This window comes from Amphiura filiformis, chromosome 12 (genome assembly GCF_039555335.1).
Source record: "Amphiura filiformis chromosome 12, Afil_fr2py, whole genome shotgun sequence".
Taxonomy (NCBI): Eukaryota; Metazoa; Echinodermata; class Ophiuroidea; order Amphilepidida; family Amphiuridae; genus Amphiura; species Amphiura filiformis.
This window is the reverse complement of record NC_092639.1, coordinates 52,198,624-52,221,210: the sequence shown is the minus strand read 5'-3', so window position 1 is coordinate 52,221,210 and position 22,587 is coordinate 52,198,624. Positions and strand designations below refer to the sequence as shown.

The 22,587-nt window shown below is 35.7% G+C and overlaps 1 protein-coding gene across 1 annotated transcript; it reads right to left on the bottom strand.

The window, feature by feature from the left end:
- Positions 1-129: 129 nt before the first annotated feature.
- LOC140165538 (uncharacterized) lies at positions 130-22,306 on the bottom strand. Its single transcript, XM_072188823.1, has 6 exons — positions 21,938-22,306; positions 19,983-20,127; positions 7,381-7,575; positions 3,766-3,911; positions 2,838-3,066; positions 130-1,649 (listed from the first exon to the last, which is right to left on the bottom strand). The coding sequence occupies exons 1-6, from the start codon at positions 22,127-22,129 to the stop codon at positions 130-132; spliced, it is 2,427 nt and encodes an 808-aa protein (XP_072044924.1). The 5' UTR covers positions 22,130-22,306.
- Between the last annotated feature and the right edge of the window lie 281 nt (positions 22,307-22,587).

Genomic DNA, 22,587 nt, shown 5'->3' with positions numbered 1-22,587 from the left:
TGACTTGCTTTGTTTGCACTTTGAAAACAAAAATCAAATAGTTATTGCAACATTATGAACGTCCCGAAATACATACTTAGTACATTGCTTTTCTTCAAAAGATAACTTGTTCATGTAGGACCTACATATTCATTGATAATACGGTCTTTCATGTCTACTACCCACGTATTCCGAGTGGTGGTTTATGGGGTATTCAAATCTTGCTGATACATTCAAAGGACTGAAATTACTACCACCATGACCGCGATACCCGTCTGTATTATACCAGCTGAATTCATATTGTCCATTATGACCTTTGTAAGAGTTATATGGAGAATAACCTTCACTGTGGTTGGCACGATTGGAATACGCTTTCTGAAGATCAGCGGTATACACGGTGAACTCGCTCTTCAAAGTGGACATCTGTCTTTCATCCTTGCCTAGATACATCCGGACCAGAAAATTGATGTATCCCTCACTCTCCTCATCAGTGGAACCGTGACCATGGTGATGGGCATCTAAGGTGGTTAGAGTCGTCGTGCTGCTAGAATTACCATATGAAGAAAACGGATTCGGCTTATCGTACGATACGATAGTTGCAGCAGGATTGTCGATGGGTTCTGAGCTGTTGTGGTGTTCTACATGTTCTAAGCTGGTGTGGTGTTCTGAGATGTTGTGGTGTTCTGAACCGGTTTGGTGTTCCGGTATGTCGTGGTGTTCTGATGTGGCTTGGTGGTCTAAGCTGGCTTGGTGTTCTGATCCGATGGAAGGAGAAGGAGAATTGGTTATGCTTTCTGCCGGTGAGTTCTCGCACGAAGCAGGTTCCTTATTCATATTCTCAGACTCCTGGTATTCACCACTGTCATCAATTGCTGAATCTTGCACATGTGGTGCCACTGAACAAGCCGTAGAATCATTAGCCACGAGTGTTGCTGCTTTTGGTCTTCCAGCAAGACCCAATCCTTCGTCGTGCTGTACCAATCCGCTAAAATCGAAGATATCGGCGAAATTGGATAAGTCTAGATTGATCCCAGGCGTATGCTCACTGAGTTTGATGGGATTCATCGGTCTGGAAGACTCATCGCGCTTGTATTGCTGATGTTGCTGGTGTCGTTGTTCTTCAAGCCTTTCATGTTTTGGTTCTATCGGTATAAGTTCTGGCGCTCCTTTTCGTTTATATGTAGGTCTTGCTAGTGGTGTTGGACTCAGATCTTGTTCACAACTAGAAGGAGTAATGGTGGCATTCTGTGTATGATAGTCAAGGCAGTATTGCGTGGACTCCTCCTGGAGATTAGGTTGATGAAGATGAGGATGTTCATGATTTGGACTACATGCGGGAACTGCAGAAGCCTGTCTTGGTGATTGTTTCAAAGGCTGGTAACAGGTGGTGTTACCATCTGGCTTAACTTCAAAGTAAGAATTGGTGGAAGACATTGATGGATGATAGGAAGACTGTGCACATGGTGCATGTGAGTGCGTATACTCCATATTGCTATGATCATAGGTAGGACTCATGGATTCTTCGTATGGAGTGAATACTATATTGTTGTGAGAGTTGCAATTAGCGCTGTAAGAAGAATACGTGTCGTAGAGAGGCAATGCGGATGAGCGAATTTCTGAAGGCTGATGTATTGGTTGGTAGTAACAGGCTGACATCGATGGAACAGCAGCTGAAATAACGAGAAACAAAACCGGAAATGAATGAAAAATCATTGAAGTACGGTATATCCTTTTGCAGGGACAGACTTAGGTTTCAGTTTTCTACTGGCCCTCCGGGCCAGTGAAATGGCAAATCTAGTGGCCCTGCAATAAATTTACTGGCCCAGCTTTTTCAATATGTTCTACTGCAAAAAAAACCAACTTTTTTGTCAGTGCTTTTGGAGGGAAATCTATATATCAATTTCATTTGTCATCCTACAATGTGTATCATATCGCAAATATCAAAAAATCAAAATTATTTGATATTCCTTGTTTTCAAAATGCAATTCGATATGTCTGATGTGCTCTCAGGTCCCACAAAAAGTATGTGGAAACATCACTATCCGAGCCCTTAAAGGCAAGCAAACCTTAACATTTTAATTTGTTTTGTACTGAATGTACTCAATGTAGAGAGTGTAGTCACTAACACAAGTTCAGTCAGTAGTCCTGCCTTTTTTAGTTCCAAAAGTTTCAAACTAGGCGGTATTTGCGGTATCGCTATCATCATCAGATATAATTATGTAGCGCATGGAAGAGCTAAGTAGTACATAGGCCCACTATCATCTTAAAAACGGCCATATATTTCCAACTTGCCAGCAACGCAAGAATAAGAATATAAATATTATACAAAAAAAATCATTGAATAAAGATATAAATTTCAAGTGACAGGCAAAACTGTGTAAATATGACCATCACTGATATCTTGTCTCGTAAGTGTTATATCAGGCTCAAAAATGTAGTGGCCCTCCGGGCCAGCATTGTTGGAAGTTTACTGGCCCGACGCAAAATCCACTGGCCCCGGGCCACCGGGCCACTGCTTAAATCCGTCCCTGTCCTTTTGGCCTATTGAATGTTGAGAAAATGTTGAATCAGGTTTATTCGTTCTAATTTACATTATATTTTAATAAAAGTGTTGGATACTTAACAAGTTGACATGTTGCATATTTACTCAACGCATTTACACAATGTTTTTGCAGTGTATCAAACAATACTAAAGGGAACTGGATGAATTTGACTTTTTTTCTTTGTGAATATTTACATGCTCCCGTTTGAGGGTTAATGGCGTTGGACTGAGTGTCAAAACTGTAGGACACAGAAATCTGGGTGTTTTGTTTTCTTCTTAATTATTTATGAATGGATCAATAAGAGGCTTCGCTTACCATGTTTACCAACCACAGCATCTGCAGCCTTTTGAGGGGAAACCCAGTAGTCATCATGAGACCCACGTAGCGAGTATGGATGGTGTCTAATGGAAGTGCTAGGTATTTTGTGGCCTCCACTCGATGCAGGAATTTGGTGGTCATTTTGTGGATTTGGTTCTGTAGCTACTTCACGCAATTGTCTGGCAACACGGTCGACACGACTAAAGGACTTGTGTAAGTAGACTCCCTGCACGATGAAAAAAAGAAACGATAGTTTTAATTAATCTGGGCACACATTAGAGAATGAATTTGGAGAAAACCTGATAATTATAAACACTCGCTGAGCAGCAAGACCTTCCCTCTAAGCTTTTAATCCGATAAGCTGATTATCTATTTGTTTTCATGAATTGGAAGACATTCTTTGATGTATTACTGAGCTCTATCATCTGAAATTACTGGAGCGTGAGCCACCCAGGATGGTGGCTCAGCATAGTATTTTATTAACAGAAGGTTTTCTTCCAATTCGTTTCCTAATTAGTGGCGCAGGGGTACGGGAAATCAGCCGGGGAAATCGGAGGGTGCTGTCGTGTTGTGTACTTCGGCAAATCGCTTTCTCTCATTTACATGTAAATGTAAAGCGCTTTGATACACGCGAAAGGCGCTGTATAAATGTCAACATTTATTTATTTATTTATTTATTTTAATTAGAATTTGAATTCTTTTTGTATTTCTCTATCTAGTCTCGGTCAAGTATGTGGTGTATGTACCCTTTTCTAATCAATTTCGATCTTTTGCTGATGATCATAATATTAAGTACGGTATCAATTACTGTTTGGGTTGACGAAAACAATTAAATGATTTAAATTAACGGTTATGTTTGCATCTTGCATCTTTTGAACGAAGTGAAGATAAAAAATAGACAGTTTTGTTATATAGGCCTACGTACCACTTTCTTACAGATCTCTTTTGGTCTTTCATGGCGATGTCTGCGATGATATTCCAGCAGTGCATGTTTAGCTGCAGTAGTAGTTTTCACAACATCTGGTTTAGGATGATCATGGATACCCTTGCTTTGAAATAATATCACTTGCTCTGTAATGTAAAAAAAATGATATGAAACACAATTATAATACATGATATAACACCAAGAAAACACGTGTATACATGTAAACATCTCAAAAAGGTAACTAACCCCCTTACATAATGGCCATTATTCAAAAACGGGCGATTGTATTACAAATCTGTAAAATGCTTTGGAAGCAGAATTTATGTCTGCACATTTTGACACCTCATTTGTTGCTATTGACTAAATATTGACGTCACAGCGTACATTGAAATCAATGTAACCCAAGTTGTGAAAGTTGCAGTAAATTCTATTGATTTGTATATTCATCATAACTGCATAATGGAAGGAAATCTGTGTAATGATAAAAAATGGCGCTTACCGTTTTTTTACCATTTCATATTTTACCATGCAATTTTAAATTTGAAGTAATTGTTTTAGTATAATTACCCATTTCCATAACATGTTTAATATATGGCACTTATTGGTCACGGACTGACACCTTCGAAACACAACACATTATACCATTTTTCACAGCTCAAGAAATCACTCGACTGATTTGTGCTGGTAAAAGATTTTTTATCCGGATGACCATGATGACTCAAAGCTGAGAGCTGCAACGTGCGCTTTCCGTTTTCGGGTTACCCGTGCGCGAACAAAATCTTTTTAGACAGCCTACACATCATAATTATATTCTACATGATATAGAACATATCTTTCTTAGGCAAACTATGACAAATTCAATGCATTCGCATTGGGAGTTTTCTCAAAAATGACACAAACGTTGTAAGACTGTCTTAAGGTTAGCCGAGAGTTTTTCATGCGCTTGATTTCAGAGGGCGTAAGTTCATAACAGAAACAGCCATGCAGAAAATGAACAAGCGTACCGGGACGTAGGCCTACTTACAATAGAATATCGATCCACGGTCAAGACATGAAAAGGCTATGAAACTTGGCTTAGCTCGTACCCGGAGCTCGGATGCCGGGGGGTGGCACAAGCCATTTTCGCCAATTTTTACAAGGATTTTATAAATTTTAAAATTGATTGGGGGCACTTCGTCAAGCTACGCCCTGGAAAATGTGTTGATTTTGAATTTATAGCCTTGATATCTTTGATGAAATCAATGCTGCTATTCCCTGATTACAATGTAAGGGTAGGCAACAACAACAATATCAAAAAGCAATTAGGCCTATTTGTAAATCGAATTTGGGATGAAAATCAACAAGACAGACTTAGCAGGCCTACAAAGTGAAAAACAATCAATCACGATTCACTGCACTCAGCGAATCAATCAAATAAAACTAAAAAGAAAGGAGCAAGAAAGAATAAAGAAATAGTGAAAAAAGAGAAAGAAAGAGAGAAAGAAAATGAACGAAAAAGAAAGAAAGAAAGAAATGAAAGAAATGAAAAAAAAAAGAAATGATAAAAGAGAGGAGAAAGAAAAGAGGAAAGAAAGGAAGTAAAAATGAGAAAAGAGAAAAAAAAAGAAAATTCAGCCACACGGAGACTCGAACCCACAAAATAGTTCATATTAGATTCCCAGTCCAACGCTCTATCCACTCGGCCACAGATCAACTTGTACAAATTGACTGTTCTCAAAGCGGATGATATAACTATAATTGGATGCAATTACATATGATTACAATCGCGTCCGCATTATGGCTCTTAGAATAAACACGCATGTCGGCGCTGAAATTTTGAACGAACTGATGGAGGAAAACCTCGTTTTTTGCAAAACTAGCTTCAATTTGGAGTGAAAATCAAATGGAATAGCAATTGGCAGAATGTTGAGAAATAATGTAGGTATTCAGATGTCTAAATTAACGTCTCGTAATCAAGATATCGATAATTTCACAAACCAGCTTTTTCTCAAGCAAATTCTCCAAAATTTTCCCCAAAACGGGCTTTTAAAATTTAATCGGTACTGTATTTGGTTCTTCCCCATGGCAACATTATTTCTTTGATCGATTTGTAATACAATACGAAAAAGAAGAAAACAATCGCTCGGTGTGGATTTATACGGAGCGCACATTTGAAAAAAAACCTCATGGAACGTGTTTTTGATCTTGTGAACATGGTGGGTAAAAATGCTTTAAACGAAGGATTTTAAAATTTATTCTAATAATTTGTATATAACACACACAAAATGTTAAGCTACATCCAATGCACCAACATTTCACTCGCTGCGATATTTGATTACTGAGAAAACTCTGTTTTAGAGAACAACTTTATACGTCTTTTATACGTTTTTTATACGTCTCTTTGTGTAACCTTAAGTGAACAAACATCGTGGAGACTTGGTCGTCGCGATTAAACAATTGCCGAATGATATTAAGGGATGGGGGTATGAACGTTTGGACAGTATTTTATTGTGGGACATTAGAGCACATCCGACATATCGAATTGCATTCTGAATACGAAGAATGTCCTGCTGATATCAAAAAATTTAGATTTTTTGAAATTCGCAAATGTAATACACATTTTATGGCAAATGATTTAAACTTGATATTTTTGATATTTAACAGTACTCGAAGCAAACTTTATAAATCTGATGATTTATACTTAAAGTGTATGTAGGTGGGATAAAAACCCGATGATCAATTGAAAATTTTGACCTTTCGTATTGAAGATATGGATTTTTCCCCCAGATCCCTTAAGTGATTACCAAAAGTAGGTCCATCGTGATTTTTAATCTGTAGCAAGAAAACACACTTTTGTCCTGAATGGTAGAAAGAAAATCTTCGATCAAATTGCTCCACTTGTTCGACAATCCGGTTGGTCGACACGGATTATACACGACTTTCAATATAGGGCGTGGATTTCTTGTTGAGTACGTTATTTTGACATTTGAAGCTAAACTGATGAAATATTGATATAAAATTGGATCGGTTGAGCCCATGCATATTTATTGGTCTCGCTATGAGTTTTACAACTCATAGCGAGACCAATAAATATTGGGCGTAAAGCATCCAATTTTATCATTATTATGTTTTGGATCCAATATTATCACAACTTAATTGGATCCATCAAAACATAATAATGTGCAAAAGTGGATAAAAGATTGCACTTTGGGGGCTAAAATGGCCAAATATGAGGTTAATTTGGTCAGAAACCTACATACAGGCGTCAACATTGGGGGGGGATGATTGTATGGACCATCCCCCCTGGTAAAATATTGGGGGGGGGGGAATGTATGGGATCTACATGTACACAATTCTTGAGTAAAATGGTTAAAGTTTACCCAAAAATGCGGTTCACAGGGAACAACCAAATTTATTTTGTAAAACCTTACTCAACTAATTGTGTAACACCTTACAGCGCTAATTGTGTAAACTTTTACAACTAATTGTGTAAAATTGTAGGCCTACTCTATAATGGGGTAAAGTTTTACCTTTTCAAAATTGTGTAAAGTTTACCCCAAAAATTTGGTTGTTCCCTGTGAACTGTGATGATTTGTATTTTTTCCCATTATTGTGTAAAAAAAATTAAGAGTGTACCTGTTACTCTCCAGAAGTGCGTAGCAGGATAACCACTTTTTCCTGTGCAAGATACGTGGTACAGTCGTCCGTCACACTGGCTATTTGAACAGGGTTTACCGCACTGTTTCTGACGGGCTTTGTCGCTAGTGGCAGGCCGTACTGAAGTCATCTCGCCCGTTTTAGATCGGCAGGATTTGTCGCAGAGAAAAACACCTGAAAAAATTGAGTCAACAAAGACATAGTGTTATAATTTGACAACTTAAAATACGCCATCTTTTCAAATGGTGTATTTGATTAGTTAAAGTGTTATAGCAACGAGGAAAACCATATTCTACGGGCCCAACCGATCCAGATTTAGAGTTTTGGGGATTTCTTGTACCTGTACGAAATGAAAAAGCCGTTTGGGCCGCACCGAAGTGGAAAATGTCTGCTTTAGCTCTCTTTCATGCTCCCAGAAAATTAAGAACTGAACGATCTTTTGCATTATAATATAGGCATAAGCATGATAAGCAGAGATTATTAGAGTATCAGTGGGTATTTTGTAAAATGGTTTAATTGTAAGATCATTATGTTTTAACCAAATGTATCACCAAACGTTTAATTTTGTGTTTAAGGGGGTACTATACACCCCTGGCCAATTTTGTGCCTATTGTTGCATTTTTTCTCAAACATTATAGCGCATTGGTGACAAGTAAGATAATAATTGGGGGCAAGGATTTTGTTATAAAGAATTTTGTTATCCTTTGTAAGGCAGTCTTCAAAGGAGTAGGCTACTCTGGGGCTCGGCTGCATGCCCAGGGAACCTGAGGGGGGGGGGGGGGAGAGGCGGTCCGCCCATAACAAAGAGGAACTCATTTCCATATCTTGCTCGATATCCATGGCAGTCTTTATATTTACAGGAGTGGGCACCCAGCCTCCCCTTTCCATGATTTCAAAAACATGGATCCCCGTCTCGCCGACTCTTATCTGGTATGCCCAACAGAGCTTGGTGCCCTTTCGACCTTCTCAACTTGACGCCATTTGGTGCTTGATTGGGCACCCTTACAATGTACTTCTACAAAGACTTATTGGATAATTGGTTTGAAAGGGTGGGGTGAATATTTATTAAATCAAATTAAATTGAATTAAAAAACCACGAACGGTTAAATTGTTTATTTAACGTATTATAATAGTTAAATTTATAAAAAGAATACCAATATTATAGTAATTGTAAAAATAATGGTTCGTTAGCACTACCATTAGTTCCAGTGTTTTAAAAATAAATATTATGACGTTTGCTCATGAGCTAATGGAGCAGGGGGCTCTAATGAATTGTTGTGGCGACATGCCACACACGCGTCGGCGCAAAGCATAAAATTTGAAACAATTTAATATCGTTTAAAGTTTTAACAAAAGATAAATACCATTGTTTTGTTTCTGTAATGAGGAATGAGACTCTGCAATGGGGCTTACTTGGTTGCGCACGTTTTGGAGATGTTCTGGATGGGCGATTTATGGTTATTGGCAAATTAAGCTTGCTGGTAGACAGTGTCACGTGTCGAATATTGAAAAGATTAAACAAATGTATAAAAGAACAACCATTTAAAATAATAGATTTCACCAAATCATATAGTTAAACCCGCATGGGTACAAAAAAGACGGGTACGCCTATAATTATTGTTAATAGATTTGCGTATTTTAATGTGAATATTAACTCATTTCATCCCAGATAATGTAACCTTTTGGCTGAAAATTAAGTGTTGGGTAGCGATTTACAAATTCTAAACAGTTGTCAGTCAAAATCATATAAGTTATTGCAAGTGTACATGTACTTTTCATTTAATATCCGCAGAACAGCAAGAGAAATGCACTAACTAGCACAAAATGAAACTGCATTAAGGAGTCGGCCACCCACCTTTGCACAGTATTTTTGGTGGGACATGAGAGCACATCAGAAACACCAAATTGCATTCTGAATACGAGGAACGTCCTTCTGATATCAAATAATTTACTTTTCTTAAATTCGCGATATAATAAAGATTTTTTGGCAAATTGTTAAAAATTAACATTTTTGATATTGAACTGACCTCGAAGTAAAAATCTGATGATATGTACGTGTATGTAGCGGGGAGGAAAAGCCGACCATCAATTTTAAATTTTGACCTTTCTTATTGAAGATATACATTTTTTCCGAAAAATACCTAAATTGTTAAGGGCTGGGGTATGAACGTTTGGACAGTATTTATTTTGGGACATTATAGAGCACATCAGACATATCGAATTGCATTCTGAATACGAAGAAAGTCATTCTGATATCAAATAATTTTGATTTTTGAAATTCGCAATTTAATACACATTTTATGGCAAATCATTAAAATTGATATTTTGATATTTAACAGTACTTGAAGTAAACTTTATAAATCTGATGATTTATACTTAAAGTGTATGTAGGTGGGATGAAAAGCCGACGATCAATTGAAAATTTTGACCTTTCGTATTGAAGATACGGATTTTTTTCCCAAAACACCAAAAAAATTAGGTCTTTTTGGGAAAAAAATCCATATCTTCAATATGAAAGGTCAAAATTTTCAATTGACCGTCGGCTTTTCCTCCCTGCTACATACACTTTAAGAATATATCATTAGATTTATATAATTTACTTCGAGGACTGTTATATATCAAACATTTGAAAAATATCAATTTTTTATAATTTGTCATAAAATTTGTATTATATTGTTATTTTCAAAAATGAAAATTATTTGATATCAGAAAGACATGCTTCGTATTCAGAATGCAATTCGATAGGTCTGACGTGCTCTCATGTCCCACAAAAAATACTGTCGAAACGCAATAAACGCTCATTTTAGATCCCTTAAGGTGTTTTGGGAAAAATGTTTTTATGATGGGGGGAATTGTTTAATGAGTTATCATAAAATTTGTACTATGTTGCGAATTTCAAAAAATCAAACTGATCAGAAAGACAAATAGAAAGCAAATTTATACTTCTACGCTACTCAAATTTGGTACACTCACCGGAGCGCTTTCACCGGGTCAACCGGCGTCTTCAGCGGATGTTATTGCTCTGAAGATTGTTGTCGCTACGTATGAATATACATCATTAGATCAGAAAGACATTCCCCGTATTCAAAATGCAATTTGGTGTGTTTGATATGCTCTCAGGTCCCAAAAAATACGTGAAATCCGAAAAATACCTAAATTGTTAAGGTGTTTTGGGGAAAAATGTTTTATGATGGGGGGAATTGTTTAATGAGTTACCATAAAATTTGTACTATGTTGCGAATTTCCAACAGATCAAAATGATCAGAAAGACATTCCCCGTATTCAAAATGCAATTTGGTGTGTCTGATATGCTCTCAGGTCCCATAAAAATACGTGAAATCCGAGCCCTTAAGGGATCTGGAATGAGCGTTTTGAGCGTTTCGACAGTATGTTTTGTGGGACATGAGAGCACATCAGACATATGGAATTGCATTCTGAATATACGAAGAATATCTTTCTGATAACAAATATTTTCATTTTTTGAAATTCACGATATAATACAAATTTTATGACAAATTATTAAAATTTGATATTTTTCACATTTTTGATTTAAAACAGTCCTCGAAGTAAATTTTATGAATCTAATGATATATTCTTAAAGTGTATGTAGCTGGGAGGGAAAGCCGACGATCAATTGAAAATTTTGACCTTTCATATTGACGATATGTATTTTTTTCCCAAAAGACCTAATTTATTTGGTGTTTTGGGAAAAAAAATAAATCATCAATTTTTAATCATTTGACATAAAATGTGTATTACATTGCGAATTTCAAAAAATCAAAATTATTTGATATCAGAAGGACATTCTTCGTATTCAGAATGCAATTCGATATGACTGATGTGCTCCAATGTCCCACAATAAATACTGTCCAAACGTTCATACCCCATAAGTGGAGAGCTGGTTGACGAAATCTTGCGTTAATAAAATCGTATTAAAACATTTCATTAAAATTCTAGTTGCTAAATCGACACTGAATCAATTCAAAGTACATTAAAGGCTATAATACTCAAATCTAAAATGCTTATCTAAATTTTCAGGGCCCGGATAGCACCGTTTGCCCAGTGTTTTTTTTTTTTCTTGGACATGAGAGCACACCAGACACATCAAATTACATTTTGAATACCATAAATACGATGAATGTCCTGATAATATCAAATAATTTTGATTTTTTTGTTGAAGATATACATTTTGTCTCCAAAAGACCTATACACATTTTAGGTCTTACTGTTCTTTATGTTTGGTTAGTTTATGTTTTGTTTTTTTTTTTTGTTTTTTTGTTTTTTGTTGTTTTTGTAAATGCTTTATGTGGAAAATAGAATGACAATGATATCTAATAATATAGGCGTTTACAAAATTTAAATCAGATTAAATCAAAATGATATTACCATGCAGTTGCAATTAAACCCAATTAAACAACAAAACGTGCATTAGACAATAACAACAAAGTGGACTTGTGGTGATCTGAACATGCTGAAGATCGTGCCGAGCATGACGAGTGCGCCACAGGGCACAGATATAAAATGACGATAAGATTGTCCACGGCAAGTGGTCTATTCGATTTCTTAAAGGGTTTTAATTTCAAACACTCATCCATGTCATTTCAGATTGATAAGATATTTATAATTCTGTGGGATTGGTCGAAAGTATTAACTTTTTCAAACTATATAGAATGTCATTGTAACAAACACCAAAGCGTGCTTTTAAAGGAGTATTTTGTGATTACAAACATCCATTAAATGTACACGGCATAAAATTGTGGTTGATTTACACAGTTGAAGTACACATTAAATAAATAAATAAATAAATAAATAAATAAATAAATAAATAAATAAATAAATAAATAAATAAATAAATAAATAAATAAATAAATAAATAAATAAATAAATAAATAAATACAAATATTTATATAGCGCTTTATGCCGTAAACAGTCTCAAAGCGCTTTACATTTATCCAACCGTCATTAGAATATGTCGGAACCACTTTTGCTGGCTACAAATGTCGCAGGGTTCATCAGTACAACGACTGTGACTACCCCTGACAGCTTCCCATTGCATCTGGTTGGGATGAGGCAACAAGGTGGTGGGACGGGGACTCGAACCCACGCCAAACAAGCTTATGAGTCCAAGGCCGTAACTATTGAGCCACCTTGTCCTATAATATAATACCTATCGAGTCAAATAAATTTTCTTTCAAAATATATATCAGAATTTCATGATTTTACGGCAAAACACTAAAAAAATTATGAATTTGCTGTTTCAGCTGACACTCATGCACGCGCTAAGAAAAACGAACGCGCGTGGCGGCTTTGAGACATAGCTTTTTTTCATAGCTTTTAAATTGAAATGTACCGGTGAAATGTACATCGTTCCTGGGCTTTCCCTTTGGCTTCGTTGCACTGGTTATTTTTGAATGAATACAAGTGAGTATAAACCTACCATTAAAACATAATTATGGTTAACCATTGCCGTCAGCCATGGTATATTGACATCAATTAAAACATTATTTACAATTAAAGTGTCATTTTATTTTCATGCTTGAGGAGATGTTGACAGTTAATTCGGTTCAACTTAGTCTTGATTATATGCTTTTGAACATATATTTTGTGCAAGAGTGACAATATTTGTGACTAAGATTTGAAAACTCGTCTTTGACTCCCGTGTAAGTCAACGCATTATTCGTTTATGATTTATGAATCTGTGGTGTGCCCATGCATGCACAGTACAACGACTGTGACTACCCCTAACAGCTTCCCATTGCACCTGGGTGGGATGAGGCAACAAGGTGTGGGACGGGGACTCGATCCCAAGCCAAATAAGTGTTCTATTTGATTTCTTAAAGGGTTTAATAAATTTCAAACACTCATGAATGATTGATAAGATACGTATGTGCATTGGTTGAAAGTATTAACTATTTCAAACTATTAAAAATATCATTGTTAAACATGTTAAACCAACAAAAACCAAAGCGTGCTTTTAAAGGAGTATTTTGTGATTCTAGCGTCCTCTTTTTATGACATTTTTCAATACATTCACCATCTACGAAAAAAGCTTATTCCAAAAATTTCAGTTGAGTCCAAATTTGCGTTTGTGAGTTATATGTGTACAAATGCTAATATATTCCCTTTTAGGCCACTGTGTTGTAATTTCGTTCTGTTAACCAGAAATTTGACGATATTTATGCTAAAGGATTTAATCTGCAAGAATTTGTTTTGTACATAAACATTTTGCAGCCAGAGGTTTCCAGTGTTATAAAAATCAAAACTTTGTTTTTTTGTTTTTTGGGGGGTGAACATGCCCTTTATTTTATATTCAGTACATGGCCAGAAGGAAGCGGGACGGCGCCAAAATTGTTTCGCTAGCCCAAGATCGCAACAGTTTAGGGGCCTGCTCCGCGGCCGGCGGATGATGAGAAGTGGAGGGGGGGGGGGAGGCTGTGGATCATGCTCAAACATAGACCTATTCCCACCCAGACCTGTCAGGACAGAAACAAAGCAGCTTCAAATGATAATTACCCCCCCTCGAAGTTCCCAATAGCTCATGCAGTAAAACGTACCCTCAATAATGAATAATGAAATATTCTTGCAAAACTAATGTTTCCTTTTCTTATTTTTTTAATTAATTGCAATGTACATCGCCCCTGGCCGTTTGCACTGGTTAGTTTTGAATGAATAAACTTGAGTAAAAGCCCATCATTAAAACATGATTATGGTTAACCATTGCCGTCAGCCATGGTATATTGACATCAATTTAAAACATATTTACTATTGAAGCACACATTTTCTTTTCACGCTTGACATTTTGTTAAAATTTGGTTCAACAAGGGATCCAAAATGAGCATTTATTGCGTTTCGACAGTATTTTTTTGTGGGACATGAGAGCACCTCAGACCTATCGAATTGCATTCTGGATACGAAGCATGTCTTTCTGATATCAAATAATTTTCATTTTTTTAAAATCACAATATAATACAAATTTTATGACAAATTATTAAAATTTGATTGGATTGGAGTAAGTTGGATTCCTTGCCCCTATAATATGCACAACTTTTGTAGTTATTTTTTGAGAAAAATGCAAAATTAGTCACAAAATTTATCAGGGGGTGTAGGTATCCCACCTTAACTGACAAATGAATTTAAACAGTCTTAACCAATAGGCCATTGTGGTCTTTGACGTCTTTCATTATTTTATCATAAACATGCAAACAAGCCGTTCGCATTCCTACCATGTTTAGCTACCTATAGCAAACACAAAAATGTTTTTTAAAACGTTTTAAATATGTTATATTTTGGGTTTTGGTTTTGATAAAAACGTTTTAATAACATTAAATGTAGGGTTATGTAAAGGTTATGGAAAGGTTATGGAAACGTTTTGCATGGAAACACGGTACAATACATTACAACAATATCTTTAAAATGTTTTCAAACTGTTATTGTAAAATATTTGTTGCAAACAGTTTTGGCCCAATATTTTGCAGAATATTTGCAGTAGGTTATCAACAAATGTGCGTCGATACTCTTTTGAGGTTTTGCATACAGCATAGTACCGGAAGAAGAAGAAGAAATGTTTTTGAATGTTATGAAAACGTGTCCCTTTATATGTCCTTTATATAAGCCGACATTTAAACGTTTAAACTATTAAAAATATCATTGTTAAACATGTTAAACCAACCAAAACCAAAGCGTGCTTTTAAAGGAGTATTTTGTGATTCTAGCATCCTCTTTTTATGACATTTTTCAATACATTCACCATCTACGAAAAAAGCTTATTCCAAAAATTTCAGTTGAGTCCAAATTTGCGTTTGTGAGTTATATGTGTACAAATGCTAATATATTCCCTTTTAGGCCACTGTGTTGTAATTTCGTTCTGTTAACCAGAAATTTGACGATATTTATGCTAAAGGATTTAATCTGCAAGAATTTGTTTTGTACATAAACATTTTGCAGCCAGAGGTTTCCAGTGTTATAAAAATCAAAACTTTGTTTTTTTTTTTGGCGGGGGGTGAACATGCCCTTTATTTTATATTCCAGTACATGGCCAGAAGGAAGCGGGACGGCGCCAAAATTGTTTCGCTAGCCCAAGATCGCAACAGTTTAGAGGCCTGCTCCGCAGCCGGCTGATGATGAGAAGTGGAGGGGGGGGGGGAGGCTGTGGATCATGCTCAAACATAGACCTATTCCCACCCAGACCTGTCAGGACAGAAACAAAGCAGCTTCAAATGATAATTACCCCCCCCCCTCGAAGTTCCCAATAGCTCATGCAGTAAAACGTACCCTCAATAATGAATAATGAAATATTCTTGCAAAACTAATGTTTCCTTTTCTTATTTTTTTTATTAATTGCAATGTACATCGCCCCTGGCCGTTTGCACTGGTTAGTTTTGAATGAATAAACTTGAGTAAAAGCCCATCATTAAAACATGATTATGGTTAACCATTGCCGTCAGCCATGGTATATTGACATCAATTTAAAACATATTTACTATTGAAGCACACATTTTCTTTTCACGCTTGACATTTTGTTAAAATTTGGTTCAACTTAAGGGATCCAAAATGAGCATTTATTGCGTTTCGACAGTATTTTTTGTGGGACATGAGAGCACCTCAGACCTATCGAATTGCATTCTGGATACGAAGCATGTCTTTCTGATATCAAATAATTTTCATTTATTTAAAATCACAATATAATACAAATTTTATGACAAAGTATTAAAATTTGATTGGATTGGAGTAAGTTGGATTCCTTGCCCCTATAATATGCACAACTTTTGTAGTTATTTTTTGAGAAAAATGCAAAATTAGTCACAAAATTTATCAGGGGGTGTAGGTATCCCACCTTAACTGACAAATGAATTTAAACAGTCTTAACCAATAGGCCATTGTGGTCTTTGACGTCTTTCATTATTTTATCATAAACATGCAAACAAGCCGTTCGCATTCCTACCATGTTTAGCTACCTATAGCAAACACAAAATTTTTTTTTTAAACGTTTTAAATATGTTATATTTTGGGTTTTGGTTTTGATAAAAACGTTTTAATAACATTAAATGTAGGGTTATGTAAAGGTTATGGAAACGTTTTGCATGGAAACACGGTACAATACATTACAACAATATCTTTAAAATGTTTTCAAACTGTTATTGTAAAATATTTGTTGCAAACAGTTTTGGCCCAATATTTTGCAGAATATTTGCAGTAGGTTATCAACAAATGTGCGTCGATACTCTTTTGAGGTTTTGCATACAGCATAGTGCCGGAAGAAGAAGAAGAAATGTTTTTGAATGTCATGAAAACGTGTCCCTTTATATGTCCTTTATATAAGCCGACATTTAAACGTTTTCTGGCAACCTTTTCTAACTTTTTGCGAATGATGTCGAAAACATTTTGTGTTTGCTGGGATGTTCTGAATCCAAATAAAAATTAATAGAGCCTATCGGCTGTTACAAATTTGAGCCACACGCCTGAATCTCACCAGGTTTGAATAGCAGATAATTTTTGCAGCGCCGGCGTGAGCGAAAAGCACTTTGCCATTGTATTAAATAACCAGCGGTTTTACCGAGTTCAAGTTTGCATTTTATGGGACAAAATCGCGATGGCTCTCTATTAATTAATTACTGTACAATTAAGACGCCTTGCGTCAAAAGTGACGTGTGTATCGAATGACGGATGATAACAATTATCAAAAAGACAAATTGTTATTATATAAAAGACAATATTATTATAATAGCAGCAGCCAAAACGGAAACCTAAAATATGTTGTTACAATGGCAGCATCGAAGCGTATTTCCCCGTCCGTCCGTAAGGATGCTAGGTATACTTTTTTATATTTTTTTCCGGAAAATATCTGTATGACAAATCAATCACAAATTGACAAAAATACATGGTCAAGGATGATGATGACTACAGTAAGCCAAAAAATTAAGGTACCAGTTATGTTTACCCCTTGTATATCCTAAACAAAGACAGATATGTCATAATTGGAACAAGCAGCCAATAGATGCGTCTTTTAGCTCGAATTTAAGATCTCATTTGTTTAAATTGTTCAAGAAATAAAGATATGATGATCCAAAAACTCAAGGAAGATGCAGTTTGTTCCATTGCGCGTCCTATTGTTTTGCACACAAAGCGTTTACGAACAAGAGAACCAGGGCCGTGCTTCCATTATTTAACACGTTAAAATTAGAGACGTGCTTTCATTGATTAGAAAACAAAAGTGCAACTTTTGATTTCGTTTCTTTAATTGGTTTTAGACCACCGTTTCTTTAATTTTCAACCAATTTCAACAAATGAGGTCTTAAATCAGAGCTAAAGAGCACAGGTATTGACTGCTTGTTTTAATTTTGACACCTTTTTCTTTATACAGGATATACAGGGGTGAACACAACTGGTACCTTAATTTTTTGGCTTACTGTATATCATGGATAATGAAGTAGTGGTAATCGCTTATCATTTGTACATTTTAGAGCTATATGCCAGCACATGTTTCTGGAACAAAATTGTACGTAGGGCATACGTCACAAAATTTTAGTTTTCATATTTTACTGCCGTTTAAGGAATCGGAGAGCGACGTTTACATGTTTTACAATACCTATAGCAGATCAAACACACCAAATTGCATTCTGAATACGAAGAATGTCCTTCTGATATCAAATAATTTTGATTTATTTTCGGGATATAATATATATTTTTGGCAAATTATTAAAATTGATATATCCTAATATGAGGATATACCACAAACATATTAATAAAAAATAAACCAACGCGGGCATGGTTTGTTATCATACATGGCGATTCAATGAATAATTTTGAACTTGATTTAAAAAAATGTCAGAATATAAAAGTACATTATTGGTCTAAATAATGAAATTCGATTTGAATATAATATATTTTATATATCAGTGCGTTTATACATTTAGCATTTACTAACCATATGGTTGGCAGGCGTTCCCAATAATATGCCAATAAGCTCCAATATAGTATAAATTGTAAATGATTTTAACATTTGTGTCATTTACCGTATTAATCATAATTATTCATGCTGTTTGTTATTCTTAGTTAATTGTACTTTCTACTGGATTAATATGACATTATAAACCTATTTATACATAAACAATGACAACAAAGAATATATATTCAAATGATGACCATTTAATATGTTTTTCAAACCCTAACCCAACTCATGGGGTTTTTGCTATATAGGCTACTAGTATATCGGAAGGGAAAGACGAAACGAAAAAGAAGAGAAGGGGAACAAAGAAGTCACTTGGTACCCCTGGGATTCGAACCTTGGTCCCCTCGCATGAGACTACAGGCCGGTAGCCACTTGGGTTTCGCTGGACCGGCCAGCGATTCCGTGGGTGTATGACTTGGGCTGATTGCGTCATGGTACATATACATTCGCCGAGCATGCACCCAACATGCAGCGAGGCTGTTCAAAGCCCGTGCAGAAGGCTGAGTTGAGCTCCGCTAAGCCGACCAGCGAGACCGATGGCGGCTTCACTATAAAGTTTTTACCTCAGACACGGGTCTTCTTGAAGATCTAAATGGAATCCTCGTAATTAATTAATATGTTGGAAATTACACAAACAGGCCACGCGTATACAGGGATTCTAAAACCTTTCAAAAACATCTTAAGACAAACTGACCATGTTTACAACAATTATCATGACCATTATTGTACTTATAGACGCAGAAAATCCCCCTGTTGGTCAGTTGGTCTGGTTTGTTTGAGCAATTATTGCACTTAATCTGTTAATTGGTTAATAGGTCCAAAATAATAATACAATATCCAAAAATACAAAAAATAACGTCATAATATAAAGATCATAAGATTAGTCATGAGTGAGGGGCGACGTTTCAACATTGTTTCAACTGATTCAAATATTAAGTAAAATAATAAACCTAAATTTACAAAACTTATTGACGCGCCACATTTGGTAGTTTGGTCACCCGTGCATCATTACATAGGCTAATGACATTTGTGCCCATACTTGGTGTCATGCAACTTTTATTTTCATTAATTTAGAACAATAGGAGGGCTTGATGAATGGACTTTTGACCAATGCATATGGCCACCTGACTTTCCAATTATTGTATGTATGGTTATGATTGTTGATGAAAATGGACTATTCTTTGTATTCATTATAAAACATTGTTAAAATGAAGCCTGCCTTGGCTCGCAGCAGCTTTTATACAGCAATTATATTATAGACAAAATTAAGAAATGAAAAAAAGAGAAGTAAAAAAAAAAAAACCGAAAAATTAAATAAATAAAACTATAAGAAACCGAAAATGAAGTTGTTGAACTTGAATTCTATTCTAATTCAGTTTGTTGTCTACTTTTCTTTTCATTTGGTGCTTTCTTTTTCTTTCTTTCTTTCTTTCTTTCTTTTTGTTGCCATTTTAAAATGTTACATGTCGAAGCACAAAAGGTTCAACTGCATATATTTTTAGTTGTCAGAAAAACGGGAAAGCTTTTGCATAATTATGAAAAATCAGGTTTGTACCAATTGTATTTGCATTAATTATATTCTAACCTTACGGAATAACTCGCGTCTCCCAACAAACAAATGAACAAAACTCACCTAAACAGGATTTCTTGAGTACTTTTTTGTTGTGATTGTTGGTATTTCGCATCGCCCATCCAGAGAGGTGTTTTCGTGCGTCAGCATCGGTGGGTGAATACCGCATTGTGCGATCGCCGTCAATCCACTCATCAAAATGATCAAACTGAAAAACAAAATGATGTCCTTCTTTATGTAAGTCACATTTGAAGGCTTAAACCTTGAGTGGTTCCCAAACTTGGTTACAAGTAATCCAATTTTGGGCCAGAGATTTTGACCTGACTTACTCGTACAAACTCAAGTTCAAATGTAAAAAAATTGTAACTTTCTTATGCAGATTGACCTGAAATTACTTCAACATGTTCGAAAGGTGCTTACTGAAAATGTTGAATCCAGGTACATGATGCAGCTTTAGAAAAATCGATTTATAGTCTTGGTTGTAAATTTTTTGTTAATATTTTCGATTATTATGCTAGCTTCATGGTTTTCTTTCGTAAGGGTTTTGCACGCAACCCTTTTTCACATGACCCGCGAGTCAACCCCCAAAAGGCTTGTCACCCATCAATTTGGGAACCGCTACATTATAACGTAACCGCAGTAACAATGTTGTTCAGGTTTTTTTGCAAATGATTTGCAGAAATTAAAAAAACGTGATACGCAATGGATAGGCCGTTAGATAAAACTTATGCTATACCAATACCATTTTCTGAGACATTAGCCATGTTAGCATGGTGAACGATCGAAACCGAACAAATAAACTGCAACCAAACAAACTAAAATTCAAACAAACAAACAAACAAACAAGCAAACAAAATAGCACCATTATCTGCAACAGAATTGAAATTGTTAACTTACATTAATTTTGTTACATGAAACTCCAAAATTCATTAAAATATGTACCGGATAAAACACATCGTGATACATGGACAGAGAATTAAAAAACTCGCAAAGCACGGCAGTGAAATATGCAGCAAGTTTAGCGATGAACATGAGGTAAACTTTCACGTCGCAATCGTCAAAACCCGTCTTGTGCATGTGATAGTGGTGTTCGACTAATGAGAGTTTAAAAACATTAATTTCGCAGGTTTCTTGCCATATATAGCTTTATTATTTTAGGATTATTTTGCTTGTTTAAACCTGTTGAGCAAAAGTATCCTCATATTTTAAAGTCATTGAAATGCTCTTGAAAGTGAAAAAGTTGACGACAAGTACACACATCAAACTTAGATCGATATTATCACTGATTATGACATATAATAGAATCATCGCTTCAAAGTTGTTGGCAAAGTTATCTTACACGTATCCGGCACATCCTTTACTTGAGATTTAGCTAATGGAAGGTGGGTGTTCAAACACCCAGTAAACTGGATAGAACGACAGAAGGATAATTGTTTTGTTTGGTAGTGTATGACTTGATAAATCTTTATCGAGCAGAGTTCTTTTTTTTATTAATATTATATTCGCAGTTAATTTAAGAAATAGTTTCAAACTTAATGAACTTGTTTTTAACTATAAAGTAAATAACTTCAATAATGTTGGTGTAACGTGTATCATTGCATTATAACGGATCGTGTTGCGAAAAGGAGTTTATTATGTCCATATCGATTGTGCAAAAGACAAGTTATCGGCAAATAAAAAAAATAAAAACGAAGAGCATAAAAAAAATATATAGAAATAGAGGATTGAAATAAAAGAGAAACAAAGAAAAGTTTTTCTCTAAATTTCGATAGCAGTCCATACAATTTCATATTTATAGGACCTTTCAGAGCAGAGCGCACCCTATAAAAAGGAGAAAAAACACTGTAAAATAGGGTGTGTTTTTTTGTCATCTTATGGATCATGTTTACCCTACAACTTGGATTTGGCCCTCTCGGAACCAGCAGGCCCCCGGGCGACCAAGTTGTGCACCTGAAATGCAAGTGGCACTGTATAATTTCTCGGGAGTGTTGTTCGTAATAAAAACTTGATAGACTTACCTTATCTGTCTTCATCTTTTTCAGCTTTCTTAGATCATCACTAGACACTCCTCGATTTCTAGTTCTCCTGTCGTTCCAACGGTGTGCCGTTGTAAGCAGACCTGACGAACGTCCACTTAGTGCATTGCTCCGACTGCGTCCGGCAGACATCCGACCAGCTGAAGAGAATTTGCTCTCATGACATGTCGCCATTCTTTTCAAAATTGAAATAAAAGATCACAATTTGGCCTTATTTTAACTCAATTTGTTGAAACCAAGGCTTCTTTAAGAATTGCTGGCGCGTAGAACACCTCTCAATAGTCTGTCTGGTTCAACAGGCAATTCCAATCGAACAGCCAACGACCCTGACATACGCATGAAAGAGTATCAGGTTCAATAATAACTTGTTCTGATTTGACGCTCCAATGCACTGTACTGCTATTAATATAGGAAAGTCACCCAAAATATCAGTTTGACTATTGTAGTCAAGCTTTGGCGCGTGCTAATATCTGTTAATACAACGAATTGAATAAAAACGGCACGCGAGTGGAGTCTAGCATTTACACAATGCCACGCGCCTGACGTATGGTCGAGATGATTATTGGGCGGGGCTTTGGAGAAACGTTTTGTACAATACCAAATTTTTTGACCTGTTGATTCATTTTTGATAA